At 45.1% G+C, this 27264-nt stretch overlaps 1 protein-coding gene across 23 annotated transcripts in view; it reads left to right on the forward strand.

Moving 5' to 3' along the window:
• Window positions 1–27264, forward strand: part of XPNPEP3 (X-prolyl aminopeptidase 3) — a 77005-nt gene that overhangs the window by 32251 nt on the left and 17490 nt on the right. For 13 of the 23 annotated variants that reach the window (XR_016217036.1, XR_016217038.1, XR_016217037.1 and 10 more), the window contains 5 exons: window positions 3671–4078; window positions 6638–6840; window positions 11070–11132; window positions 12724–12837; window positions 22709–22794. Coding sequence is in view for 10 of the 23 variants with exons in the window: in XM_008275180.5 (XP_008273402.4) it covers window positions 3671–4078; window positions 6638–6840; window positions 11070–11132; window positions 12724–12837; window positions 22709–22794 (874 nt within the window). In the remaining 13 variants the exon portion in view is untranslated. Of the gene's footprint in view, window positions 1–3670; window positions 4486–6637; window positions 6841–11069; window positions 11133–12723; window positions 12838–22708; window positions 22795–27264 lie in introns of all 23 variants that reach the window. The other 10 variants (XR_016217040.1, XR_016217032.1, XR_016217041.1 and 7 more) reach the window with 4 other exon arrangements.

A 27264-nucleotide genomic window follows, 5' to 3' on the forward strand; every position in this document is an offset into this window, starting at 1 on the left:
AAGAATTTACTGGAAAGATAAACTTTACATGGGAAAACAACAAAATTTCTCAGTAAGTTATAGTACATCTACCCCAAGAAACATTACAGACACCAGAAGACTTGGATGGTCCATTGGTATCATTATGTTAGAAGAGCAAGATACAGAAGGATGTATAGTATTTCATGTTTGAAATACTGATCCGATGGCAGGAGCCAGGTGCTTCTCCTGGTCTCCCATGTGGGTGCAGGGCCCAAGGACTTAGGCCATCCTCCACTGCACTCCCGGGCCACAGCAGAGAGCTGGCCTGGAAGAGGGGCAACCAGGACAGAACCCGGCGCCCCAACCGGGACTAGAACCTGGTGTGCCAGCGCCACAGGCAGAGGATTAGCCTAGTGAGCCGCTACGCTGACCTAGTATTTCATTTTTGTAAAGCACTGGTGATTAGAAAAAAGGAAACGTGATTATATGAGTGCATGAGCAGGGAACTAGATCAGAAGTGGAGCAGCCAGAACTCAAATGGATGCTAATATTGGATGCCAGCTTTGCAGATGGTGGCTTAACCTGCTGTGCCACAACACCAGTCACCAAGCACTCATTCTTAACATCAGCACCTAGGAGACTGCCTGGCAGCTAGCACAGTGCTAACTGGGTGAACGCTTCCTTTAGGAAGTGGAAATTATGGGGCCAGCACTGTGGCATAGCAAGTAAAACCCCTGCATATGGGCACTGGTTCCTGTCCGGCTGTTCTACTTCTGATCCAGATTCCTGCTGATGGCAGTAGAAGGTGGCTCAAGTGCTTGGGGCCCTGCACCCATGTGGGAGATCTGGAAGAAGCTCCTGGCCTGGGCCTGACCCAGCCCCAGCCATTGCAGTCATCTGGGGATGGAAGCTCTCTTCTTGATATCTGTCTCTCTCTCGATCTCTCTCTCTCTCTCTCCCTCCCTCCCTCCCTCCCTCTCCCCCTCCCTCCGTAAACTCTCTCTCAAAAAAAAAAAAAAAAAAAAAAAAAAAAAAAAAAACAGCAGGTGGAAGATTCTCTGTCATTCTGCCTTTCAAATAAATAAATAATAAAAAAGAGCTAATACTTCATAACAGAGGTTCTTAATCTGGGTTTTTGGGGTGATTTTAAGGAAATCTAAGGCTCTTGAAATTTTCTGTCGAACGTTTATACGTGCCTATAAGCAGTTCAGTGAACAGAATGAATCCATAGCTTAAAATGATTATTAGGGAGCCTTCAATCCTTAGGAACCACATGCTTTATCAGGTTTTATTCTCATAACAACCTCAAGAAGTAGACAGTATTATTTAGGGCTTTTGGAGAATACAAAGATAGCCCTCCAGAAACTTACACATATATCCAGCTCAATGCAGATTCAAGGTGGAGAGTGAAAAGTCTTATTAGAAAAGTCTTACTGAGCCGGCGCCGTGGCTCAATAGGCTAATCCTCCACCTTGCGGCGCCGGCACACCGGGTTCTAGTCCCGGTTGGGGCGCCGGATTCTGTCCCGGTTGCCCCTCTTCCAGGCCAGCTCTCTGCTATGGCCAGGGAGTGCAGTGGAGGATGGCCCAGGTGCTTGGGCCCTGCACCCCATGGGAGACCAGGAAAAGCACCTGGCTCCTGGCTCCTGCCAGGATCAGCGCGGTGCGCCGGCTGCAGCGGCGGCCATTGGAGGGTGAACCAACGGCAAAAGGAAGACCTTTCTCTCTCTGTCTCTCTCTCTCACTGTCCACTCTGCCTGTCAAAAAAAAAAAAAAAAAAAAAAAGAAAAGTCTTACTGTGTCTTGGGAATTCAGAAGGGGAAATTATTCCAGGTCTCAAATTGGGAAATTGTCCTTAAACTCTATTCTGTTTAACACTATAGTCATTTAACAAATACTCATCAGATGCCCACTATTTTCAAGTTATTTTTATAAGCCCCGGGGAATATAATATTAAACAGGGAAAAAAAATCTGTGTCTTTAGAGTGGGCATTTAGCACAGCAGTTAAGACACCCTTCGGGACACCTATATCCCATACAGGAGTACCTGGTTCAAGTCCCGGCCCGCTTCCCATTCCAGCTTCCTGCTAATGCACCCTGTGAGGCAGTGATGTTGGCTCAAGTACTTGGTCCTTGCCGCCCACATGAGAGACCTGGATTGAGTTCTGGTCTTGCTTTGGTCTGGCAGTTGCAGCTATTGCAGGCATTTGGGAACTGAACCAGAAAATAGAAGTGCTTACTTGTTCCCTCTCTCTCTCTCTCTCTTTCTTTTTTAAAGATTTATTTATTTACCTGAAAGAGTTACAGAGAGGCAGAGAGAGAGGTCTCCATCCGCTGGTTCACTCCCCAAATGGTCACAACAGCCGGAGCTAGGCCAATCTGAAGCCAGCAGCCAGGAACTTCTTCGAGGTCTCCCACACGGGTGCAGGGACCCAAGGACTTGGGCCATCCTCTATTGCTTTCCCAGGCCATAGCAGAGAGTTGGATAGGAAGTGCAGCAGCCAGGACTCAAACCAATGCCCACATGGGATGCAGGCACTGGCCAGCTCCAGGATCTCTCTATCTCTCTGTTTCTCTGCCTTTCAAATAAAATGAAAATAAATGAAGAAAATGTTCAAATAAAAAATTTAAATTTATGTCCTCACAGAGCCTGTGCTTTTCTGGTTCTTTTAAACAATTTATTTTCTTTACATACAGAAAGAATGAGAGAGAGAGATCTTCCATCATTTGGTTCACTCCCCAGTTAATTGGTACTGGGGCAGGCCGAAACAGGAGCCAGGAGCTCCCATGTGGGAGCAGGGCAGGGCCCCAAGTAATTAGGCCATTTTGCACTGCTTTCCCAGGTGCATTAGCAGGGAGCTAGGTTGGAAGTGGAGCAATCAGGACTTGAACCAGCTCCCATATGGGATGCCAGCACTGCAGGCAGAATCTTAACCTAGTATGCCACAGTGCTGGCCCTGGGCCTATGTTCTTTTAAGAAAGTCATGCACAGATATTGGAACCTTTCTACTATTTTTGAACTTTGAAGATAACTTTGATTAGGGGGCTGGCACCATGGCTCACTTGGTTAATCCTCTGCCTGCAGCGCCAGCATCCCATTTGGGTGCCCGGGCTCTAGTCCCGGTTGCTCCTCTTCCAGTCCAGCTCTCTGCTGTGGTCCGGGAGGGCAGTGGAGGATGGCCCAGGTGCTTGGGCCCCTGCACCCGCATGGGAGACCAGGAGAAGCACCTGGCTCCTGGCTTCTGATCGGCGCAGAGCGCTGGCCGTAGCAGCCATTTGGGGGGTGAATCAACAGAGGGGAGACCTTTCTCTCTGTCTCTCTCACTGTCTAACTCTGCCTGTCAAATAAAAACAATTCTAAAAAAATAAAAACTACTTGTTAAAAAAACTTTATGTACCTAATGATGCCTTACACATAATAGTGTTCAACAAGTATTTGAATGACTGAAAGAACGAACCAAAGAACTAGAAGAGATATTAAGGGTTCATGATCCCTGTTTTCACAAAGGACCATGTTTTACCTATCATTTTTTCCCAATTTTTTGCAGTGAACAGAAATTTGAAACTTCAATTATCTCCTTAATTCTCCCTGTGCTATGAGGAAATCTGGCATAAACTGAAGAGATGGTTGTCTCCATCTACTATTAAGCTTCCTTAAGGACTTTGGCATTGTAGAAGCGCAAAGCGTAACTTTTGTTTGTTATTTCTAGGGGAGGTGACGCCAGGACTATCTCAGGTAGAATATGCACTCCGCAGGCACAAGCTGATGTCTCTGATCCACAAGGAGGTCCAAGGGCAGAGTGGGACAGACCAGACGGTGGTCGTGCTCTCCAGCCCCACATACTACATGAGCAACGACATCCCCTATACCTTCCACCAAGACAACAACTTCCTGTACTTGTGCGGATTCCAAGAGCCTGACAGCATTCTGGTCCTTCAGAGCCTCCCTGGCAAGCAGTTACCATCACACAAAGCTGTGCTTTTCGTGCCTCGGAGAGACCCCAGTCGAGAACTTTGGGATGGTCCGCGATCCGGCCCTGATGGAGCAGTAGCTCTGACCGGAGTGGATGAAGCCTATACGCTAGAAGAATTTCAGCATCTCGTGCCCAGACTGAAAGGTAACAAGTGGGAGCGAAGGCAGTCACACAGCAGACTAACAGCCTCCCTCCCTGGTAGACGCAGTCTTGATTTCCTGAAGGGATCGTAGCAGCATTTCTCGGAGCGTCACGAAGGACATGAAAGTCTCCACGAGACCCAGCTGCTTTAAAGATTATTCCCACGTTTGCCAGATCTTCACTGAATTAATAAGTGACTGCTAACTGTCCGAGTGTGAAATCCCAGAATTTCCTTGTAAAGGGAAGGATAAAATAGGCCACTCTTAAGTTTCTAACCTGTCGACCTTCGACCTTTCGATTGCTTTTGCCAGCTTATCAAAAGGAGGCGCTATTCTCAGAAAATGGTCCATGTGTCCCTCAGAATCACCAGTGATTCCAGTGATACATGTTAGAGTTGTAAATCAAAATAGGTACTGGAAATGTAAAATCTCATACCTACTGAACCATAGTCTGTATTTTAACAGGATTCCAAGGGGACATTGATACAGTTGAATTCTTGTCCCTTCAGGATCATTACTTTTCCTGTTTTTATTTTGGTGAATTTTGGTCACTCAGAATGTTTTAGGATTCCTTTTCTGGAGCTTTGTTCAGAATCTACGCCACATCATCAACTGTCCTTAGTAGTTCTAATAAATCTTCTGCTCAGGGAAGCATTTTGTTTTTCAAAGTGTTCAGAAGTTACTTATAACCAAATTTAGTAAGAGATGATCAAGTTGGAAGATACTCCTTTAAGACCAAAATAATACCTGATTATAAAGTCTTAATTTGCTTTTCTTACATGGCTTATGAAGCATTTCTGAAGTCAGTTTCCAAAAGAGAATTGCAAAATGCTCCTGACAATCATGGAATGTATTAGAGTTGTTTCCTAAAAAGATTTCTTTGCAAAAGATATACTCATTTAAATATATCCATTCAGGTATGTTTGGTGAAATTATTTTTATTACTTCATGAGAATATTTTCTATTTTACCAAAATAATTATCTGGTTCAAGTCATCAGACTTTCTTAAAACTTCAAGGTCCACATAAATGCAGGGCACAGAATTACTGTCTTTGTGGCTTTTGATTTCTTATATTACATTTAGACAGTCATCTTCAGTCTAAATGTCATTAACCCAATATAGTTAAACCCTCACATAAAATGTGTTTCTCAAAAATACTTCTCATCTACCATCCTTAGTATTAATAACTTATCAGATAAAAGCAGTAGACAACGAGAAAATTAGTGAAATAATAGTTATTTAACAGTTTAAAAATTAAAGAAATTAAACTTTGGTTTCATACACTGAGGACAGAGAGTACAGGTTGTTTTACTTTTTCAAAAGTATAACAAATTCCCATCTATTACAAATTGGATAAATGTTTCCTACGTTACATACGAGTGAAATGGTTTTTTTAGTTTAAAGTGTTTAGGATGTAGTGCTACTAATACATATCCAGAGTTTTCGGAATTTTCTCCCTGATACTGTTTCACGGTTCTTCAAGCTTAGATTGTTAGGGATACTGTTCATAGATACTATTAGGAAAAAAATCTGCGGCCAACACTGTGGTATAGTGGATTGGGCTGCTGTCTGCAGTGCTGACATCCCATATGGATGCCTGTTCGATTCCTGGCTACTCCACTTCCCATCCAGCTCCCTGCTAATGTACCTGGGAAAGCAGCGGGAAGATGGCACAAGTCCTTGGGCCACTTCACCCCCATGGGAGACCTGGAAGAAGCTCTGGCTCCTGGCTTATGCCTGGCCCAGCCTCGGCCATTGCAGCCATTTGGGGAGTGCACCAGAGGATGGAAGATGTGTCTTCTCTCACTCTATAACTCTGCCTTTCAAATAAATAAATAAATCTTTAAAAAACAAAGAAGAAGAAGAAAAACAGCACATATAGACCTAGTGCTAAGGGCAAATAGTTTTTATAATGAGCCTTATTATACATCTCAAGCAAATGCTTTAGTCTCCGATGTTGAAGGTGAACCATGAGTATTTACAACACAAATACTTGTCAGTAGCAGATCTGAAGGGAGAAGTGTGGAAGTGTGGATTAGCATATATTATCAACGGCACTGTTTGTGCAGCAGTGAGTAATTAATTGCTCTAAAATGAGAGAAGAACCTTGTTCCACCAGTACTGAGATCATTTTGTAAAGCAATGAGACCCTTTAACCATAAAGTCATGATGTGAGTACTTTTTTCTTTCTTTTTGTGTACAATTATTCAACTATGCCTCTCGCTTTATAGTGAGGTAGAGAACAACTGTAATTGTTCTTTAATGGTAATAAGTGAAATCAAAGCTTGAATAAAGCTTTAGTTCTGCTATCATGTTTATAAGAAACACTGAAATTTGGGGGCAGAAAAACCAGAATGTCTTGCCATTTTCAGAAAACAGCTTTGGCAGTGTTCTATGATCAAGCCCATCAGCTACTTCAGACCTAAAAGAGTTTGGAGTAACCTGTAGAGACCCACACTATAGGTTTTACAGTTTTGACTGTTGTTCAAGTCATTATGACAGTTGGTATTGGTGTTGCTGTTAGTTTTATTATAAACGTATTTTTTGGCTTCTCATCGTCAGCGGAGAGCAGCACGCTGTGGTATGACTGGATGAAGCCTTCTCACGCACAGCTTCACTCTGACTACATGCAGCGTCTGACTGAGGACAAAGCCAGGAGTAGGAACAAGGTTCGGGGTGTCCAGCAGCTGGTGCATCGCCTCCGGTTGATCAAATCTCCCGCAGAAATTGAGCGAATGCAGATTGCCGGGAAGCTGACATCACAGGTACAGTTCCTACCGAAAAACTTTTCTCTAAATTAAAAAAAAAAAAATCATAAGCTTTTATGGTTCAATAGGCACCTTGAGGTCATAGACTCAATACAGTAATCGCTTCACAAGCAGGTCAGCATCTGGCTTCTACTTCAGTATGTTTAATTAACATATCTAGGGACACGCTCAATTCCTTGCAAGACAGAATTAATCTGCCTTCTCTTAAAATTGATCTTTTACCTATCAATTGTAGTTGTTTCTCCTTAGAACGTTAATTCTGTTTCTTTTCCTTATGATAACTACACTAATAGTGGAAAATAAACAGAAATTGGTTACTGAAGCAGACTCATAATACCCACTCATGCCTTGATGGACATTTGGGTTGTTTGCATCTTTTGGTTGTTGTGAAATATGATTATACAAATATCTATTCTAGTCTCTTTTAATTCTTTCGGGCATATACCCAGAAGTGGAATTGCTAGGTCTAATGATACGTTTTGTTTAATTTTTTGAGGGCTGTCATAGTTTTCCATAGTGGTTGCAGCATCTCACATTCCCAGCAGTACACAGGGTTCCAGTTTCACCACGTCTACACAGCACTTTTTCTGTTTGTTAAATTATAGCATTGTAATGAGCATAAAATGATATCCATTTTGGCTTTGATTGGCATTTCACAACCAGGCCTGGGCCAGCCTAAAGCCAGGAGCCCAGAACTGAGTCTGGATGTCCCATGCAGGTGGAGGGACTTGATACTTGAATCATCATCTACTGCCTCCCAGGGTGCATGTTAGCAGAAACGTAAACCTAGGCATCTCATGTGGCATCTTAATCCCTGCACTGAACACCCACCTCCATTTTTTAATTGCCTTTTTTTGTCAAGTTGTTAAAATTCTTTATATATTCTATATTTCTATCCCTTGTTAGATGTATATATGATTTCCAAATTTTTTCTCATTGACAGATGGCTTTTTTTCTCTCTGTTACTGTCATTTGGTAGGCAAAAATTTTTTTATGAAGTCCAATTTATCTGTCTTTTTGTTAAAGATTTATTTATTTGATAGGCAGAGTTACAGGGAGAGAAGAAAGACAGAGAGACAGACCTTCCATCTGCTGCTTCACTTCCCAGTGGCCACAACTACCAGGGCTGGGCCAAGCTGAAGCCAGGAGCCAGGGGCTTTTTCTAGGTCTCTCACCTGGCTGGCAGGGGCCCAGGGACTTAGACAATCTTCTGCTGCTTTCTCAGGGGCATTAGCAGGGAGCTGGATCAGAAGTGGAGCAGCTAGAACTCGAATCAGTGACCATATGGGATGCCAGTATTGCATCCAGTGGCTTTACCCGCTATGTCACAATGCTGGCTCCCAGTTTATCTTTTTGTAGCCTGTGCTTTTGGTCACATATTCACAAAATCAGATCCAGTATCACAAAGATTTTCCTCTGTTTCCTTCTAAGAGTTTTGTGATTTTGACTTCTGAGTCTTTGATCCATTTTTTAAAGATTGATTAATTAATTAATTTGGAAGTCTAAGCAACAGAGAGAGACAGACAAATCTTCCATCTGCTGGTTCACTTCCCAAATGACTGCAATAGCCAGGTGTAAGCCAGACCAAAGCCAGGAACCAGGAATTTCTATCAGAGGTCTCCCCGCTGGTTGGCAGGGACCACTTGGCCCTGAATTGACTCCTTTCCTAGGTGCATTTGGCAGGAGACTGGATCAGAAGTACAGTAGCTGGGACTAAGCCAGCTCTCTGATAATGGGATATCACAAGCAGCCACAGTACCACACCCCTTTGATCTACTTCGAGTTATTTTTTGTGCATGCTGTAAGATAAGACCTGGGTCCGGCGCTGCAGCTCAATAGGCTAATCCTCCACCTGTGGTGCCGGCACACCGGGTTCTAGTCCGGTCAGGGTGCTGAATTCTGTCCCGGTCACTCCTCTTCCAGTCCAGCTCTCTGCTGTGGCCAGGGAGTGCAGTGGAGGATGGCCCAAGTCCTGGGGCCCTGCACCCGCATGGGAGACCAGGAGAAGCACCTGGCTCCTGGCTTCAGATCAGCGAGGTGCGCCAGCTGCAGTGCGCCGGCCTCGGCGGCCATTGGGGGGTGAACCAACGGCAAAGGAAGACCTTTCTCTCTGTCTCTCTCTCACTGTCCACTCTGCCTGTCAAAAAAAAAAAAAAAAAGATAGGACCTGACTTCATTTTTTCATACCCCTTTTCTGGACTTCATTTCTTTTGTAAAAATCTCAAATTTACTATTATTTTTTTGTCCCAGAAGTTGGTGTAAATGTTTTTTAAACTGCCTTTTTATATATCTTCCTAAGATCCAGCAGCAAAGACATATATCAAGTCCATGTTGGTGGTATTTTTATCACAGTGTCAATTATAACTTAGGAGAGGGGCACCTCATGAGGGAGCTGGTTTCTGTCTTACAGCCAGTACAGTACTGCCTGCGGATCCATAGCATTTCTGCAGCTTCAGTAGGGGCTGAGTGTTTGCCAAGGGAGGGACAGGATAATTGCCCGACTTGGGAATATATGTGGTTGACCCCTCCCTTACTCCATTTTGGTATGCTAGGGATTTCCCTGTGACTAGGGTGAGCCCAAATGTACCCATTTATTCAGCTCTGTTCAAAGCCAGAAGTGCTGATCCTGATCTCAAAATCTTTTTTTTTAAATATGTATTTATTTGAAAATCAGAGAGAGAAGGGCAAAGATTGAGAGATCTCCCATCTGCTGGTTCACTGCCCAAATGGCTACAATGGCAGGGGCTGTTCCAGACTGAAGCCAGGAGTTAGGAGCTTCTTCCAGGTCTCCCACATGGGCGAAGGGGTCCAAGGACTTGGGCCTTCTTCCACTCCTTTCCCAGGCACATTATCAGGAAGCTGGATTGGAAGTAAAGCAGCTGTGTCTTGAACCAGTGCCCAAAAGGGTTGCCAGCATTGCAGGTGGCTGCTTAACCAGTTATACCACAATGCTGGACCCTGATCACAAATTCTTAATTTTTAATAAGAATTCATTAGGACATTGATATGTATGTAATAATGTAGGAAAATGGCTTATTTCCTTCACTGAATATCCTCTACCTCTATGGCTTCTTACTCTCCATCATTATCTTGCCTCCTGAGTTATTTTAGTTGTAACAAATCTCGCTGGATGGCTGGCTCATCTAAAGTTATGGTGATCCAGGTTCTCTTGGTTGGAGCTCTCTCTGTTGACCAAAGAGCCACGTTCACCTGCAGGAGCTCCTGAACTTACTGTTTAGCCATCACTAAGGTAGTAATCACACCACTGAATATTTAGCAACCCTGCCTTCAATTTTTAGTTTCCTTCCAATCCATTTTGCTACCTTATGAAGTTCAGATTCTATCATTTTTAGATTCCATTGATTGTGAAATGTGCTACTTCAAACCAAGGATGGCTTGGGACATCATTTCATTCTTATCTCCTTTATCAGAATCTTTTTTTTTTTCCAAAAAAAAAATTCAGCCATATTTGTGATTAAGAATGAGTCAGGTATTAAAAAGATGAAGAAAAATTAAAATTTTAAAAAAGGATGAGTCAAGTGTGCTAGGGCAACTGGATTTCCATATGCAAAAGAATTAAGTTGTACCCCTACATGACATCATATGCAAAATTAACTTAAAATGGATCAGTGACCTAAATTAGAGGTAGAGTTATAAGACAGTGAGAGGGAGAGACAGAGAAGGTCTTCCATCCCCTGGTTCACTCCCCAAATGGCCACAAGGGCTGGAGCTGGGCCAATCCGAAGCCAGGAGCCAGGAGTTTCCTCTGTGTCTCCCACATGGGTGCTGGAATCCAGGGACTTGGGCCATCTTTCACTGCTTTCCCAGGCCATACTAGAGAGCTGGATCAGAAGTGGAGCAGCTGGGTCTTGAACTGGCATCCATATGGCATGCTGGCACTGCAGGTGGCGCTTTACCTGCAGTGCCCCAGTGCTGGCCCCTGGGGATTGACTTTCAACATGAATTTTGGAAGGGACGCAATTTGCATGTTGCTTATCCTGGCATTCGATGTCTGTTCTGAGTGGGAAGGTTGGCTGCCCTGAATGAAGTCTGTCATTAGTGAAATAGTCTTCAAAGCAATATTTTTTCCCTTCAGAAAACTTATTACAGAGTCACAACTTCAGGTTGGCAAAATTGGAACAAAAGTGCTTTTTATTTGAAGTGTTTCGGATGTTTGAGTAAGCGGCATAGCTGACTTTTCTTTTCTTACGCCTTTCTTTTTGCAGGCTTTCATAGAGACCATGTTTGCCAGCAAAGCTCCCGTGGAGGAGGCCTTTCTTTATGCGAAGGTGAGCCTCAGGGGGTTGGAAGGGTATTGCTGGAGGCCAGTGTGATGCAGCGTCACCACGTGCAGATGGCATGCGGTTGACTTGGATGGTAGTAGCCAGCATGTCCTTGGGGAGGATTTGGTTCTCAGATGTCTTGGATAATTTATCAGATGAATGCATTGCTACAGATCACAGGAAGCAAGTGGCAGAGCAGAGCAGATGGAGGAAAGACTTACCAAGATGAGATGGGACGAATAAAGCTTTGTCCAGGCAGATGTAAAGGCGGAACCGTCAGCAGTGGTGCCGCACATCGTGGCAGGTGCGCGGCAACTTCCGCCTCCCTCTGGAGCAGCGAAGCTGGGAGGACTCAGTTTGCCTCGCGTCCTTTTTCACTTTCCCACGGCATTTAGATCGCTAGCATTTTGAACTTCGAGATTCGTGATTCAGAACTATTGTTAAAAATGTCAGCTGTATTTCAGTGTTTAAATAAGAATAAACAAACAATAACCATACATTATTGTATCTCTGAACTCAGCCTTCATGGATTTTCTGTCCTCTTGTGGACCTGATTTGAAAAGCATTGGAAATACAGGGAGCACTCGGTAGGAACAGATTTGTTCATGGAGTTGAGGGGTGGCAGTCTGGCACAGTGCTTAAAATGTCTCTTGGGATGCCCACATCTCATCTTGCTTTCTATCCAGCTTTCTACTACTTTCCACCTGGGAGGCAGTAAGGGATGGCTCAAGTACTTGGGTCCCTGCACCCATGTGGGAGAACCTGAATGGAAGTTCCAGGCTCCCAGCTTCAGCCTGCCCCAGCCCTAAGTGTTAGAGGCCATTGAGGAGTGAACCAAAGAACAGAAAATTGATCTATCTCGCTCTCGCTCTCTCTGCCTTTTGAATAAATAAAACATATAAATTTAAAAGTAATAATGTTTGGCACAGTCATTAAGCTTCCCCCTGGGAAACCCGCATCCCATATCTGAGTGCTAATTCAACTCCCAGAACCTCTGCTTCCAATCCAGCTTCCTGCTAACATATCCTGGGAGGCAGTAGAAGATGACCCCTCTCACCCACAGGGTGAACAGAATGGGAGTTCCAAGCCTCTAGCTCCAGCCTCGCCTAACCCTGGCTATTAACAAGCATTTGGGCAGTGAACCAAGGGATAGAAGATCAGGCTCTGTCTCTCTCTCTCCCTCCTCCCCACCCCCCCACCCCCCGCCCAATTCTCCTTCTGCTGCTTCCTCTCCCTCTCTTTCTGTCCCTCCTTGTCTCTCGCTCTTCCTTTCTCCCTCTCCCCACATCCCAAATCACTCAGCCTTTCAGATAGATGAAAATACATAAATAAACATAAACAATAATAACGATAATGAGATTGAAGAACAGGATTGACGGGAGTAAGACTATATATAGCATAGATTATAGTGTGTGGGGTGGGAATGAAAGAAATGGTCTGCAGTTACAGCATAAGAAGTTGGCGTAGATATGATGACTAGTGTTCCAGTCGTGCCTTGGGATGAGTGCCAGGTTGGAGGTACAGCTGTTGAAGAGAGACTGGGCTGGAGTGGCCCTACAGAAATCCTTTGAGTCATCCCTCCTTGTTGTTTCCACAGTTTGAATTTGAATGCCGGGCTCGGGGCGCTGACATCTTAGCCTACCCACCCGTGGTTGCTGGTGGTAACCGGTCCAATACTTTGCACTATGTGAAGAACAATCAGCTCATCAAGGTACACGAAATGTGCTTCAGCACTGCTCCCGCTCGGTCCAGATCTCCCCATGGAAGCCACTAACCTCACTGCACCCTGACCGTCGGCTCCCACTCAGTCCAGATCTCCCAGTGGAAGCCACTAACCTCACTGCACCCTGACCGTCGGCTCCCACTCAGTCCAGATCTCCCAGTGGAAGCCACTAACCTCACTGCACCCTGACCGTCAGCTCCCGCTCAGTCCAGATCTCCCAGTGGAAGCCACTAACCTCACTGCACCCTGACCGTCGGCTCCCACTCAGTCCAGATCTCCCAGTGGAAGCCACTAACCTCACTGCACCCTGACCGTCAGCTCTCACAAACTGAGTACCATTTGAAAAGTATTTTATTCTTTATAAATTGTTCTGTAGACATTATCTCATCTGATCCTCACATTGGGCCCTCTGCACATAGCCACATATTCCCCTCTAACTCGTCTGTTCATTTCATCACACTCCTCTAAGCACTTGCATCCACAGTGGTGGGCCAGTGTGTTTTTGAGGTGGGAGGATTTTAAGAAAACATTATTGGCTATGAGGAAACATACTTTTTATAGTTTTCTTCCCATGGGACTCTGCAAGTGAATAATTGTGTATTCCTTTAAGTCTGTTTCCTAGTTATCTATTTTTTTTTTTTTTTTTTTTTTTTGATAGGCAGAGTGGACAGAGAGAGAAAGGTCTTCCTTTGCCGTTGGTTCACCCTCCAATGGCCGCCGCTGCAGCCGGCGCACCGCGCTGATCCGATGGCAGGAGCCAGGAGCCAGGTGCTTTTCCTGGTCTCCCATGGGGTGCAGGGCCCAAGCACCTGGGCCATCCTCCACTGCACTCCCTGGCCATAGCAGAGAGCTGGCCTGGAAGAGGGGCAACCGGGACAGAATCCGGCGCCCCGACCGGGACTAGAACCCGGTGTGCCGGCGCCGCAAGGTGGAGGATTAGCCTATTGAGCCACGGCGCCGGCTTCCTAGTTATCTATTTTAATATTCAGTTAATTCACAAACATAAATGTAGCAGACAGATAAATTATATGGCATTTGTTTTAAAATTTATTTATTTATTTATCTGCAATGCAGAATGACACAGAGAAAGCTAAAGTTCTTCCATCTGCTGGTTCGCTCCCTAAATCCCCACAACTGCCTGGGCTAGTCCAGGCTGAAGCCAGGAGCCCAGAACTCCATCCAGGTCTCCCAAGTGGGTAGCAGGGATCCCAAGCACTTGAACCATTTTCTGTTGCCTTCCCAGGCACATTAGCAAGAAGATGGGTTGGAAGTGGAGTAGCCAGGACTCGAACCTACACTCATATGAGATGCTAGCATTGCTTGCAGCAGTTTAATATGCTGCACCACAACACCAGCCATAACAGCATAGGGTTTTAGTTGTTTTGTTTGTTTGTTTTTTGACAGGCAGAGTTAGACAGTGAGAGAGAGAGAGACAAAGTCTTCCTTTTTCCATTGGTTCACCCCTCAAATGGCCGCCAAGCTGGCATGCTAAAGCTGGCGCGCTGCACTGATCCAAAGCCAAGAGCCAGGTCTTCACATGAGGGTGTAGGGCCCAAGCACTTGGGCCATCCTCCACTGCCTTCTCGGGCCACAGCAGAGAGCTGGACTGGAAGAGGAGCAACCAGGACCAGAACCCAGCGCCCATATGGGATGCCAGCGCCGCAGCCGAAGGATTAGCCAAGTGAACCACGGCGCCGGCCAATAGCATAGTTTTTTTTAAAAAAATGAGTACTCATGGGGCTGGTGCTGTGGCACAGCGGGTTAAAGCCCTGGCCTGAAGCACAGGCATCCCATATGGGCACCAATTCTAGTCTCAGCTGCTCCTCTTCCCATCCAGCTCTCTGCTATGGCCTGGGAGAGCAGCGGAGGATGGCCCAAGTCCTTAGGCCCCTGCACCTGCGTGGGAGACCCGGAAGAGGCTCCTGGCTTCAAATCAGTGCAGCTCCGGCCGTTGTGGCCATCTGGGGAGTGAACCAGCGGATGGAAGACTTCTCTCTCTCTGTCTCTCTCTCTCTGTAACTCTGTATTTCAAATAAATAAAATAAATCTTTAAAAAAAATTAGTACTCCTGAGCCAGTTACTTATCCTTAGCTCATCCTTAGAGCCAAAACATTTTAGCAGCATGGTGCCTACTTATGTACCCTATTCTATGCTATCCCACTGCGACTGTTTTTTTAACTCATAATAATTTATTTTTCTGAGTATTGGTACTGTTTATGCTTCCACCATCTGTGTGTGATTGGTTGACCACATCTTCTTTATCCCCTGGTATTATCGTACTTCTTAATTTCTGCCATTCTAGTTTGCATAAAACAACATCTCATTGTACTTTTTTTTTTTTTTTTTTTTTTTTTTGGCAGGCAGAGTGGACAGTGAGAAAGAGAGAGAGAGAGAAAGGTCTTCCTTTTGCCGTTGGTTCACCCTCCAATGGCCGCCGCGGCCGGCACGCTGCGGCCGGCACACCGCGCTGATCCGATGGCAGGAGCCAGGAGTCAGGTGCTTTTCCTGGTCTCCCATGGGGTGCAGGGCCCAAGCACCTGGGCCATCCTCCACTGCACTCCCTGGCCACAGCAGAGAGCTGGCCTGGAAGAGGAGCAACCGGGACAGGATCCGGTGCCCCAACCGGGACTAGAACCCGGTGTGCCGGCGCCGCTAGGCGGAGGATTAGCCTAGTGAGCCGCGGCGCCGGCCTATCATTGTACTCTTAATTATCCTAATTACCAGTGAAATTGAGCATATTTTATTAACTTTAGCACTACTAGTTTTAACTTAGTGATATTTTATTTGTGATTTTAAAATATTTTTCTTTATTATATTTATTTGAAAGGCAGAAGCAGATCCCCCATCCACTGGTTTACTCCCCAAATGCCCACAAGAGCCAAAACTGGGCCACGCTGACGAGAGGAGATAGGAACTCAGTCTGGGTTTCCTGTGTGGATGGCAAGGACCCAAGTGCTGGAGCCATCTCTGCTGCCTCCCAGGGTGCACAGGGAGCCAGGACTCAAACCAGGCATTCCAGTATGGGCTGCAGGCATCCCAAGCCATGTCCTTTTTAAATTTTTTTAAGATTAATTGATTTGAAAGCCAGGGTTACAGAGAAAGAGGGAGAGATAGAGATCATCATTCCACTGGTTCACTCCTCGAATGGCTGCAACAGCCAGGGCTGGGCCAGACTGAAGCCAAGAGCCAGGAGCTTCTTCCGGGTCTCCCACATAAGTGGCAGGGGCCCAAACACTTGGGCCATCCTCCATGGCCTTTCCCAGGCCATTAGCAGGGAGATGGATCGATCAGAAGTGGAGCAGTTAGGACACAAAGCAGTGCCCATATGGGATGTTAGCGTCACAGGCAGGTTTATCCTCAATGCCACAATACTGGTCCCCCAAGCAGTGTCTTTTTTTTTTTTTTTTTTTTTTTTCTAATTTGATAGGTAGAGTTACAGACAGTGAGAGGTAGAGACAGAGAAAGGTCTTCCTTCCTTCACTCCACAGATGGCCACAACGGCTGGAGCTGCACCGATCCAAAGCCAGGAGCCAGGTGCCTCTTGGTCTCCCATGTGGGTGCAGGAGCCCAAGGACTTGGGCCATCCTATACTGTTTTCCCAGGCCACAGCAGAGAGCTGGATTGGAAGAGGGGCAGCCAGGACTAGAACCGGCACCCATATGGTATGCCGGCACCGCAAGTGGAGGATTAACCTGTGCCACGGAGCTAGCCCCCCAAGCAGTGTCTTTTTTTTTTTTTTTTTTTTTTTTTTTGACAGGCAGAGTGGACAGTGAGAGAGAGAGACAAAGAGAAAGGTCTTCCTTTTCCGTTGGTTCACCCTCCAATGGCCGCTGCGGCCAGCGCACCGTGCTGATCCGATGGCAGGAGCTAGGAGCCAGGTGCTTTTCCTGGTCTCCCATGGGGTGCAGGGCCCAAGCACCTGGGCCATCCTCCACTGCACTCCCTGGCCACAGCAGAGAGCTGGCCTGGAAGAGGGGCAACCAGGACAGAATCCGGCACCCCAACCGGGACTAGAACCAGTGTGCCGGCGCCGCTAGGTGGAGGATTAGCCTAGTGAGCCACGGCGCCGGCCCCAAGCAGTGTCTTAACCACTACATCAAACACCTGCTCCAGGACATTCTGATTTGTTCATGAGTGAGACTGGTATATAATTTTTCTTTCTTACAGTGTCATTTTGTGGTTTTCATATCAAAATCAAACTAAGCCCATATGAATAGTCTCTCCTTTTTATAATGTTATGGAATAGCTTGAATTAATGTTTCTTGAAAATGTCTTAGAACATATCTTTATAACTATTTGGACCTGATACTCTCCTTTGGGGACTTTTCAGCAAATTCAGTATCTTTACTGTATTGAGCCCCACCGCCATCCCTAACCTCTCCACCACTTTCCTTTCTTCATATGGTTTTTATTGTAAAATGTAATTTTCCATGGCTGGTATTGTGGCTCCTCTGTCTGCAATGCTCTTACCCCATGTGGGCACCAGTATGAGTCCTATATGCTCCTCTTCCAATCCAGCTCCCTACTAATGTGCCTAGGAAAGCAGCAGAAGATGGCCAAGTGCTTTTAGGCCCTTGTCACCCACGTGGGAGACCTGGATGGAGTTCCAGGCTCCTGACTTCGGCTTGGCCCAGCCTAGACCATTGCAGTCATTTGGGGAGTGAACCAGTGGATAGAAGATCTTTCTTTCTCTGTCTCTCTCTGCCTTTCAAATAAATAAATCTTTACAAGTAAATAAAATATAAATTTCCTACTAGAAAAATAAAGAATAAAACATTAATGGGTAAATTATAAAGTGAACACCATCTAACCATTACCCAGCTCTAAGAATAGAACAGGTTATGGACACACTACCCCCCTCACACCAAATCCAGCCTGCACCTGTTTCTGTACATAAAGTTTTCTTGCAACGCAGCCATTCCTGCTTCCTGGCTACAGTGAGAAAGTTGACTAGTTCCACTGGAGACAGCATGGCCCACAAAGTAAACTACTTACTGCCCACCCTTTGCAGAAAAGTTCATAACTCCCAAAATAGGATGTTACTATCCCCTCCACTCCCAAGAAGCATTTCCCATAGGATAACTGCTGTACTTAAACCATTGATAATCATGATAATTGCTTTTGTTTTTATTTTGCAATGAATAAATAATTGATTTTGGTTTTTTTTTTTTTTTTGCATTTTATTTGAGAGAAGGAGATGTCCCATCTCTTCATCTGCTGTTTTACGACCCAAATGCCCACAGCTTCCAGGACTGTGCCAGGCTGGAGCCAGGAACCTGGAACTCAATTTGCATTTCCCACATAGGTGGCAGGGACCAAAGTCCGTGAGCCATCATCTGCTCCCTCCCCGGGTGTTCGTTAGCAGGAAGCTGGACCTGAAGCAGAGGAGCCAGAACTCAGACAAGGCACTCTGACGAGCAGTGCGGGGTCCCAAATAGCAACCTAACCTCTGGGCCCAGTGCCTGCCCTCGTTTTGCTTATTTCTGAATTTTGTATATTTGAAATCTGATTTTGTCTTCTTTCACACAGTAATATATTGTGGCACAGAGCTGTAGTGTGCTCATTTTCATTGCTGTATGTATTCCATGAGGTTAAACATATTTTCACAAGTACACCAAGACAGTGTGTGCCTCCCCCCTCTCCTCTCACAGGTGCACAGTAGGGGACCTGGAGGCTTTAGGACAACAGAGCAGACTGAATGCAGGAGCAGCTGGGAGACTGCAGCTGTCTTCTGTTCCACTGGACAGAGATTTACAAAAATGTAAAGCAGTGCCCTTTCGTAAATATTGTTGTAAATATTTGTTTATTTGAAAGGAAGAGTTAGAGAGGGAGAAACAGAGATCTTCCATTGCTGGCTCACTCCCCCAAATAGCTGCAGTGGCCAGGACTGAAGCCAGGAGCCTGGAACTCTGTCCATGTTTTTCACATGGGTGGCAGGGGCTGAAATGCTTGAGTCATTCTGCTGCTTTCCCTGGCACATTAGCGGGGAGCTGGATTGAAGTGGAGCAGCTGGGACTTGAACCAGCGCTCCAGTATAGGATATAGCATTATAAGCAGCAGCTTAAACCACTGAGCCACAATGCCAGCACCCTAACTAAATATTTTTGTTTAGAAAAAATAGTTATTTTCCAGGACCAGCATTGTGGCATAGTGGGTAAAGCTGCTGCCTGTGATGCCGGCATCCCATTTGGAAACCAGTTCATGTCCTGGCTGTTCCACTTCTGATTTAGCTCCTTGTTGATGGCCTGAGAAAAGCAGCGGAGGATGGCCCAGCTCCTGCCATTGCGGCCATCTGGGAAGTGAACTGGCCAGTAGAAGTTCCCACCCTCTCTATCTCTTCCTTTGTCTGTAACTCTGCCTTTCAAATAAATAAATCTTTAACAAATAAAAAAAGAAAGAAAACATCTGCATTAAGGTCTGTTGCTGATGAACATCTTCTGGTTTTGTTTAGCTGAAAATACTTTTGTTTTATTCTCTTTCATGAAAGATGGCTGTGCTAAGAAAACCATCCTAGATTGACAATTATTTTTAGTCATCAATTTGAATATATTATTTCCTTGTCTTCTGACTTTCCAAGTTGCTGACTTAAAAAAACTATCTGTTGTTGCTTTGACTACTTCAAAAAATTATTTATTCAAAAGGCAGAGTTACAGAGAGAAGGAGAAACAGAGAGAGAGAGATCTTCTATCTGGGGGCTCACTCCCCAAATAGACAAGTGAACCAGGGCTGAGCCTGGCTAAAGCCAGGCACCTGGATCTCCATCTGGTCTCCCATGTGAGGCACAAGGACTTAGTCCGTCCTCTGCTGCTTTCTTGGGCCCAGTAACAAGGAGCTGGATCAGCAGTGAAGGGACTGGAACTGAGTGCCCATACAAGACACCGGCTTCGCAGGCGGTAGCTCAACTCACTGCACCAGAACGCCAGCCCCACTTTGATTGCTTTTAAAATCTTTAATATTCATCAGTTTTATTATGTATTAAGAAAGATATATCTTATGTAAATTTATTCTTGTTTCCTCAGTCCGTCAGCTTACGTCTTTCCTCAGTTCTATAAAATTCTCAAACACTGCCTCTTTTTTTTTGTTTCATTTTAAAAATGTATTTATTTGAAACTCAGAGTTACACAGAGAGGGGGAGAGAGATCTTCCATCTGCTGGTTCACTCCCCAGATAGCCACAACCAATGGCCAGGGCTGAGCCAGGCCAAAGCTAAGAACCAAACACTTGATCCAGGTCTCCCACATAGGTGTCAGGGGCCCAAATACACAAGCTGTCCTCTGCTGCTTTTCTCAGACCATTAGCAGGGAACTGGATGGGAAGCAGAACAGCCGGAATTCAAACCAGCACCCATATGGGATGTGGTATCACAGGTGGCTTAACCTGCTGCACCACAGTGCCAACCCCATAGGCTGTCTTTTTAGGAAGAGCAGCAAGGGGCTGTGCTGCGGTGCAGTGGGTTAAAGGCCCCAGGCTGCAGCATCAGCATCCCATATGGGCACCAGTTTGAGTCCCAGCTGCTCCATTTCTGATCCAGCTCCCTATTAATTCTCCTGAGAAAGCAGTGGATGATGGCCCAAATCCCTGGGCCCCTACATCCACATGGAAGACCCAGAAGAAGCTCCTGGTACCTGGTATCAGATCAGCTCAGCTCCGGCTGTTGCAGCCGTTTGGAGAGTGAACCAGCAGATGGAGGACCTTTCTCTCTCTCTCTCTCTCTGCCTCTACCTGTAACTCTTTCAAATAAATAAAATAAATATTTTTTTTTAGAAAAAGAGTAGTAGGTCTTTAAGACATCAGATATGCTGTGTAATGTCAACATTCATAAAATATTTTTATATTATATCTGGTTATTTTCTAGTAGGAAATATGTTCTTATTGAAATAAAAGCTACATCCATTATTTGAAGTTGCCATTGCTATATATGTACTTATTTGCCCATGATTCTGTTTTGTCCAAGATTTTGTACTTATTTAGATATAAATAAGATTTGCCTTTGAGGACATGGATCATTTAATTATTTATTTTTAAGATTTTAGATATGTATTTATTTGAGAGGTGGAGCCACAGACAGACAGACAGAGAGAAAGGTCTTCCATCTATTGGTTCATTCCCTAGAGGGCCACAACGGCCAGAGCTGGGCCAGAGCCAGGAGCCAGGAGCTTCTTCTGGGTCTCCTCGCTGAGTACAGGGGCCCAGGTACTTGGGCCATCTTCTACTGCTTTCCCAGGCCCTTAGCAGAAAACTGGATCCCAAGAGGAGCAACCAGGACACAAACCAGCACCACAGGTGGAGGCTTAGCCTGCAACATAGATCATTTCAATACTACATGAATAGTAGTAAGACAGAAAAATCCCCAAATTTTCTTCTTTCACCATATGTATTATGAGAGAGAACATGAATAGAACTGATATTCCAAAGTTAAATGGTAAAGGTAATTATATTTGAATAAGGCCCAGGATACCAACTTATATAGCAACATTAAAATTAACAATGAGGGGCCAGCACTATGGCATAGCAGGTAAAGCTGTCACCTGCAGTGCTGGCATCCCATATCGGCACCAGTTCAAGACCTGGTTGCTCCACTTCCAATCCAGCTCTTTGCTGGGATAGCAATAGAAGATGGCCCAAGTCCTTGGGCCCCTGCACCCACGTGGGAGACCCAGAAGAAGCTCCTGGTTCCTGGCCTCAGATCAGCGCGGCTCTGGTCATTGCAGCCATTTGGGGAGTGAACCAGCAGATGGAAGACTCCTCTCTCGCTCTCGTTCTCTCTCTCTGTGTCTCCTTCTTTGTGTAACTCTGACTTTTAAATAAATAAGTAAATCTTTAAAAAAAAAATAACAATGATAGGGGCCAACACTGTGGCACAGAGAGTTTAAGTCCTGGCCGGCAGTGCCAGCATCCCATATGGGCACTGGTTCAAGTCCTGGCTGCTCCATTTCCGATCCAGCTCTCTGCTGGTGTCTGGGAAAGCAGTGGAAGATGGTCCAAGTCCTTGGGCCCCTGCACCTACGTTGGGGACCTGGAAGAGCTCCTGGCTCCTGGCTTCAGATTGGCTCAGCTCTAGCCGTTATGGCCATTTAGAGAGTAAACCAGTGGATGGAAGACCTCTCTCTCTGTCCCTAGCTCTCTCTATAACTCTGTCTCTCAAATGTATAAAATAAATCTTTAAAATTAAAGATTAACAATGATAACTTTTGTGATATGCTAATATTTATACCTAGTAATTCAAACCCAAGCATGATTCCAAAGCCTAGGTACTTAACCACTCTACAGTGCCACCTTTGAACAGTATGAATTCATTTGAAAGAATTATCTGATACTTTGTTTCTGTCTCTCTCTGTCTGTAACTCTGTCTCTCAAATAAATAAATAAAATTTTAAAGAATTATCTGGGGCCTGCGCTGTGGCGCAGTGGGTTAACGCCCTGCCCTGAAGCACCGGCATCCCATATGGGCACCGGTTTGAGACCCGGCTGCTCCACTTCCTGTCCTGCTCTCTGCTATGGCTCAGGAAACCAATAGAAGATGGCCCAAGTCCTTGGACCCCTGCACCTAAATGGGAGACCTAAAGGAAGCTCCTGGCTCCTGGCTTTGGATCGGCACAGCTCCGGCCGTTGCAGCCATCTGGGGAGTAAACCATCGGATAGAAGCTCGCTCGCTCGCTCTCTCTCTCTGTTTCTCTCTCTGCCTCTCCTCTCTCTGTGTAACTCTGACTTTCAAATAAATAAATAAATCTTTAAAAAAAAGAAAAAAAGAATGATCTGACGTGCTTCTTATGAGAAGGAAGCAAATAAAAGGCGTAGTTTAGATGAGAAGGAAATGACATGGTCATGAGGTCGCTCACTTCAGCCGTCTTTGTTCCAGGATGGGGAAATGGTGCTTCTGGATGGAGGCTGCGAGTCTTCCTGCTACGTGAGTGACATCACCCGTACGTGGCCTGTCAATGGCAGGTAGGCGTCTACAGAATAACACGTCTCACTGCTTCATGAGGGTCTGAATTGGAATATGAATACACTTGGTATGAAATCCAGAAATACATAAAACCCTTCTAGGTCAGATTAACGATCTTTGCAAAGGTCCTGGGTATTTTCTGAGACTGTTTTGTTCATCATATCACTTTTTTCCTTACTTTTTAGTAAATTCAGGTATTTTCTAATTGCATTAGGTTATTAATATTAAATATTAGGTTATGATAGAATAACCTAATGGAATTAATTAATCCAATCAAGTTATTCTGTTAATTAATATTAATTAATGTTATTTAATATTAATATTAGGTTATGATAGAATAACTTGATTGGATTAATTCTCCTTAGATAACGGTAGTTGTGAAATATGGACAAAATTTAAAAACAACTGTTTGAAGGTGTTGTGGGCTAGATTGGGCCTAAATTAATATCCTAGGCTCTTGCCTTTCACTGAGAGAAGAGTTCTAAGTACAGGCACAAACACAGCATGCAGTGTGATCAGATTTATTTACAAAGTGAGAAGAATACACAGGCACATGAGGGCTTCATTTAGGGAGAGTGGGCCAGGAAAGGTAAAAGGGGAAATCCATACCCTGCTGTGCTCATCCTGGGTCCTGGGGCCACAAGGTGGAGAGAGAGAGAGAGAGAGAACCCCCTCCCCTTCATCAAGCTTCTATGAGCTTTGAAAAGGGGAGTGGTTACATAGTATTGTCCCCAGGTCCCAGGTAAGAAGAGGTATATTCTGGGGAGTGGTCAGTGGATTCACAGGTGGGTTGATAGGGTTACATGGACGTGGGGCTGGTGTGGCCTTCAGTTTATGAACAATCTGTGACTTTTCCTACATGAAAGGCACCAGAGAACTTTCAAAAAATAGTTAGAAACTATGTAAATCTGCCCCTGAAAGATGATAAATAGAAATTATCTGGTTGATGAAATAGAAATATCACTGTAGAAAAATGAATAAAATCTAAGAGACTGCTGATACATACCTAATTGGAGAGAATAGGGCAGAAAAGATGTTTGAGAAATAATGGTCAAAAACATCCCAGATTTGGTAAAAGACACCAACTTATGGATCCAAAAAGCTCAACATACCCTAAGCAAGATAAACACAAAGAACACCCACCCACTTACAATCATAATCAAACTGCCGACTTCATAAAGACAAAAAAATAATCTTGGAAATAGCTAGAGAGAAATGGAGGAGAGATGCCAGAAACAGCAGAGGCCGGAAGACACTGGAAGCACATCTTTAAGTCAATGTGGTATTCTATTCAGCAAAAGAATCTTCCTTCAATGACAGCAAAGTAAAAGCGTTTTCTGATGAAACAAAACTTGTGGTTGTTGGCCGGCGCCGCGGTTCACTAGGCTAATCCTCCACCTAGCAGCGCCGGCACACCGGGTTCTAGTCCCGGTCGGGGCGCTGGATTCTGTCCCGGTTGCCCCTCTTCCAGGCCAGCTCTCTGCTGTGGCCAGGGAGTACAGTGGAGGATGGCCCAAGTGCTTGGGCCCTGCACCCCATGGGAGACCAGGAGAAGCACCTGGCTCCTGCCATCGGATCAGCGCGGTGCGCCGGCCGCAGCGCGCCGGCCGCGGCGGCCATTGGAGGGTGAACCAACGGCAAAAGGAAGACCTTTCTCTCTGTCTCTCTCTCTCACTGTCCACTCTGCCTGTCAAAAAATAAATAAATAAATAAATAAATAAATAAATAAATAAATAAAACTTGTGGTTGTTGAGGATGGGCATCATGGCGCGACAGGTTAAGCTGCCGCCTTGGAATGATCTTACCCCACATTAGAGTGCCAGCTGGGGTCCCAGCTCCTCCACTTAGGATCCATCTTCCTGCTAATCCACCTGGGAACGCAGCAGAGGAAGGCCCTAGTGCTTGTGCCGCCACCACCTACTGGGAGACCCAAGTGGAGTTCCTGGCGCTGTGGCCATTTTGTGAGTTGAACCAGCAGATAGAAGATCTCTCTCTCTCTCTCTCTCTCTCTCTCTCTCTCTCTCTCTCCCTCTCCCTCTCCCTCTCCCTCTCCCTCTCCCCCCCTCCCCCTCCCCCTCCCTCCCTCCCGCCCTCCCTCTCTTAGTCTCTCCCTTTCTGTTACTCTGCCTTTCAAATAAATAATGTTTTAAAAAGAAATTATTTAAAAATTTGAAAAAAATTTGCTGCCAGCAGAATAAGAAATTAACACATGCTATAAAAATGTTAAAGAAGTTCTCAATCTAGGCCAGCGCCACGGCTCACTAGGCTAATCCTCCGCCTTGCGGCGCCGGCACACCGGGTTTAGTCCCGGTCGGGGCGCCGGATTCTGTGCCGGTTGCCCCTCTTCCAGGCCAGCTCTCTGCTGTGGCCAGGGAGTGCAGTGGAGGATGGCCCAAGTGCTTGGGCCCTGCACCTGCATGGGAGACCAGGAGAAGCACCTGGGTCCTGGCTTTGGATCAGCGTGGTGCGCTGGCTGCAGTGCGCTGGCCACAGCAGCCATTGGAGGGTGAACCAACAGTAAAGGAAGACCTTTCTCTCTGTCTGTCTCTCTCACTGTCCACTCTGCCTGTCTTTAAAAAAAAAAAAAAAAAGCTATGTATTTTCTTTTTTAAAGATTTATTTATTTATTTGAAAGTTAAGAGTTATACCGAGAAAAGAGAGGCAGAGAGAGCGTCTTCATCTGCTGGTTCACTCCCTGGTTGGCTATAACAACCAGAGCTGTGCTGATCTGAAACCAGGAGCCAGGATCGTCTGGATCTTCCCATGCAGGTGCAGGGGCCCAAGGACTTGGGCCAACTTGTACTGCTTTCCCAGGCCACAGCAGAGAGCTGGATTGGAAGAGGAGCAGCCAGGTCTTGAACCAGCACCCATATGGATGCTGGCATTGCAGGTGGTAGCTTTACCCACTATGTCACAGTGCCAGCCCGCCCTATCAGATGCCTGGTTTGAATCCTGACTCCACTTCCAATTCCAGCTTCATGCTAATGCACTCTCTGGGGAGAATAGACGATGGCTCAAGCACTTGATTCTTTGCCACCCATGTGGAAGAACTGGAGATCCTGGCTTCGGCCTGGGCCACCCCCAGCTGTTGCGGGCATTTGGGGAGTGAACCAGCAGATGAAAGCTCAGTCTAATAAATTTTTAAAAATTATTAAAAGATATTTTATTGTCCTTTCTCTCTGTCTCTCTCTCTCTGTCCACTCTGCCTGTCAAAAAAAAAAAGATATTTTATTGTTTAAATAAAAAATTATAGTATTCAACATGTACAATTCCACAATCACAAGAGTTTTTAACATATTTTTTAATAGTTTATAGAAAAACTATAAAAATTTAAAAGAATATAAAAGATCTGAATGACATTAACTACCTTGATTGTGTTGATGTTTGTAAAATACTCTACCCAGCAACTGCAGTACACACGTTCTTTAAAGTACACATGGAGCATTCACTAAATCAGATTTTAGCTGATATACAAAACTAAGCTTCATGAATTTCAAAAGGCTCAACTTTTGCAAAATATGTTTTCTGACTACAGTGGGGTTAAATTAGAAAATCATATCAATAAGTTATATTGTTAAATCTCCAAATATTTAATGCATAAATAATTCCTGGGCCAAAGAAGAAAACACTACAGTGTGATTGCAATTGAAAATCCTAAACATATCAGCATTTGGGGGATTCAGCTAAAACAGAAATCTATAGCTTTAGCTGTTTATATTAGACTGAAAAAGGTTTAAAGTTAAGAATGCATCCTTCCACCTCAAAGAGCTTTTTAAGAGATTGAGCAAATGAAGCCAAGAGTTAAAAAGGAAGAAGGAAATAACAAAGATAAGACCAGGTATCAGTGAAGCAGACAGAAGGCAAACAATAGGAAAAATTTGTAAGGCCAAATAGTTGTTCCCTAGAAAGATAATTGAAGGTGATAAACTGTCTAGCAAGGGAAAAAATGTATCATAATCTGCAATGAAGGAGGAGATATCACTACAAATCTTAGTTATGAAAAGGATGATACTGTTATGAACAACTCTGTGTCAAATGGCAATTGAAATGGACAAATCTCTTGAGAAACATGACTTAACCAGCATAACTGTGATACCAAACTTGAGTAAAAATATTACCAAAAAAAAGGCATTTTAACCTCTATCCCTCATGAAGAAGATGGACACTGAAATCTTAACAAGGAGCCGGCGCTGTGGCGTAGCGGGTAAAGCCACCGTCTGCAGTGCTAACATCCTGTGTGGGCGCTGGATCAAGTCCCGGCTGCTCCACTTCCAAACCAGCTCTCTGCTATGGCCTGGGAAAGCAATAGAGGATGGCCCAAGTCATTGGGCCCCTGCACCCACAAGAGAGGACCCAGAGGAAGCTCCTGGTTCCTGGCTTCAGATCAGCACAGCTCCAGCCATTGCGGCCAGTTGGGGAGTGAACCAGGGGATGGAAGACCTCTCTCTCTCTCCTTCTCCTTCTCTCCC

Source organism: Oryctolagus cuniculus, chromosome 11 (assembly GCF_051225735.1).
Source record: "Oryctolagus cuniculus isolate XC-2025 breed Fujian yellow rabbit chromosome 11, ASM5122573v1, whole genome shotgun sequence".
Lineage (NCBI taxonomy): Eukaryota > Metazoa > Chordata > Mammalia > Lagomorpha > Leporidae > Oryctolagus > Oryctolagus cuniculus.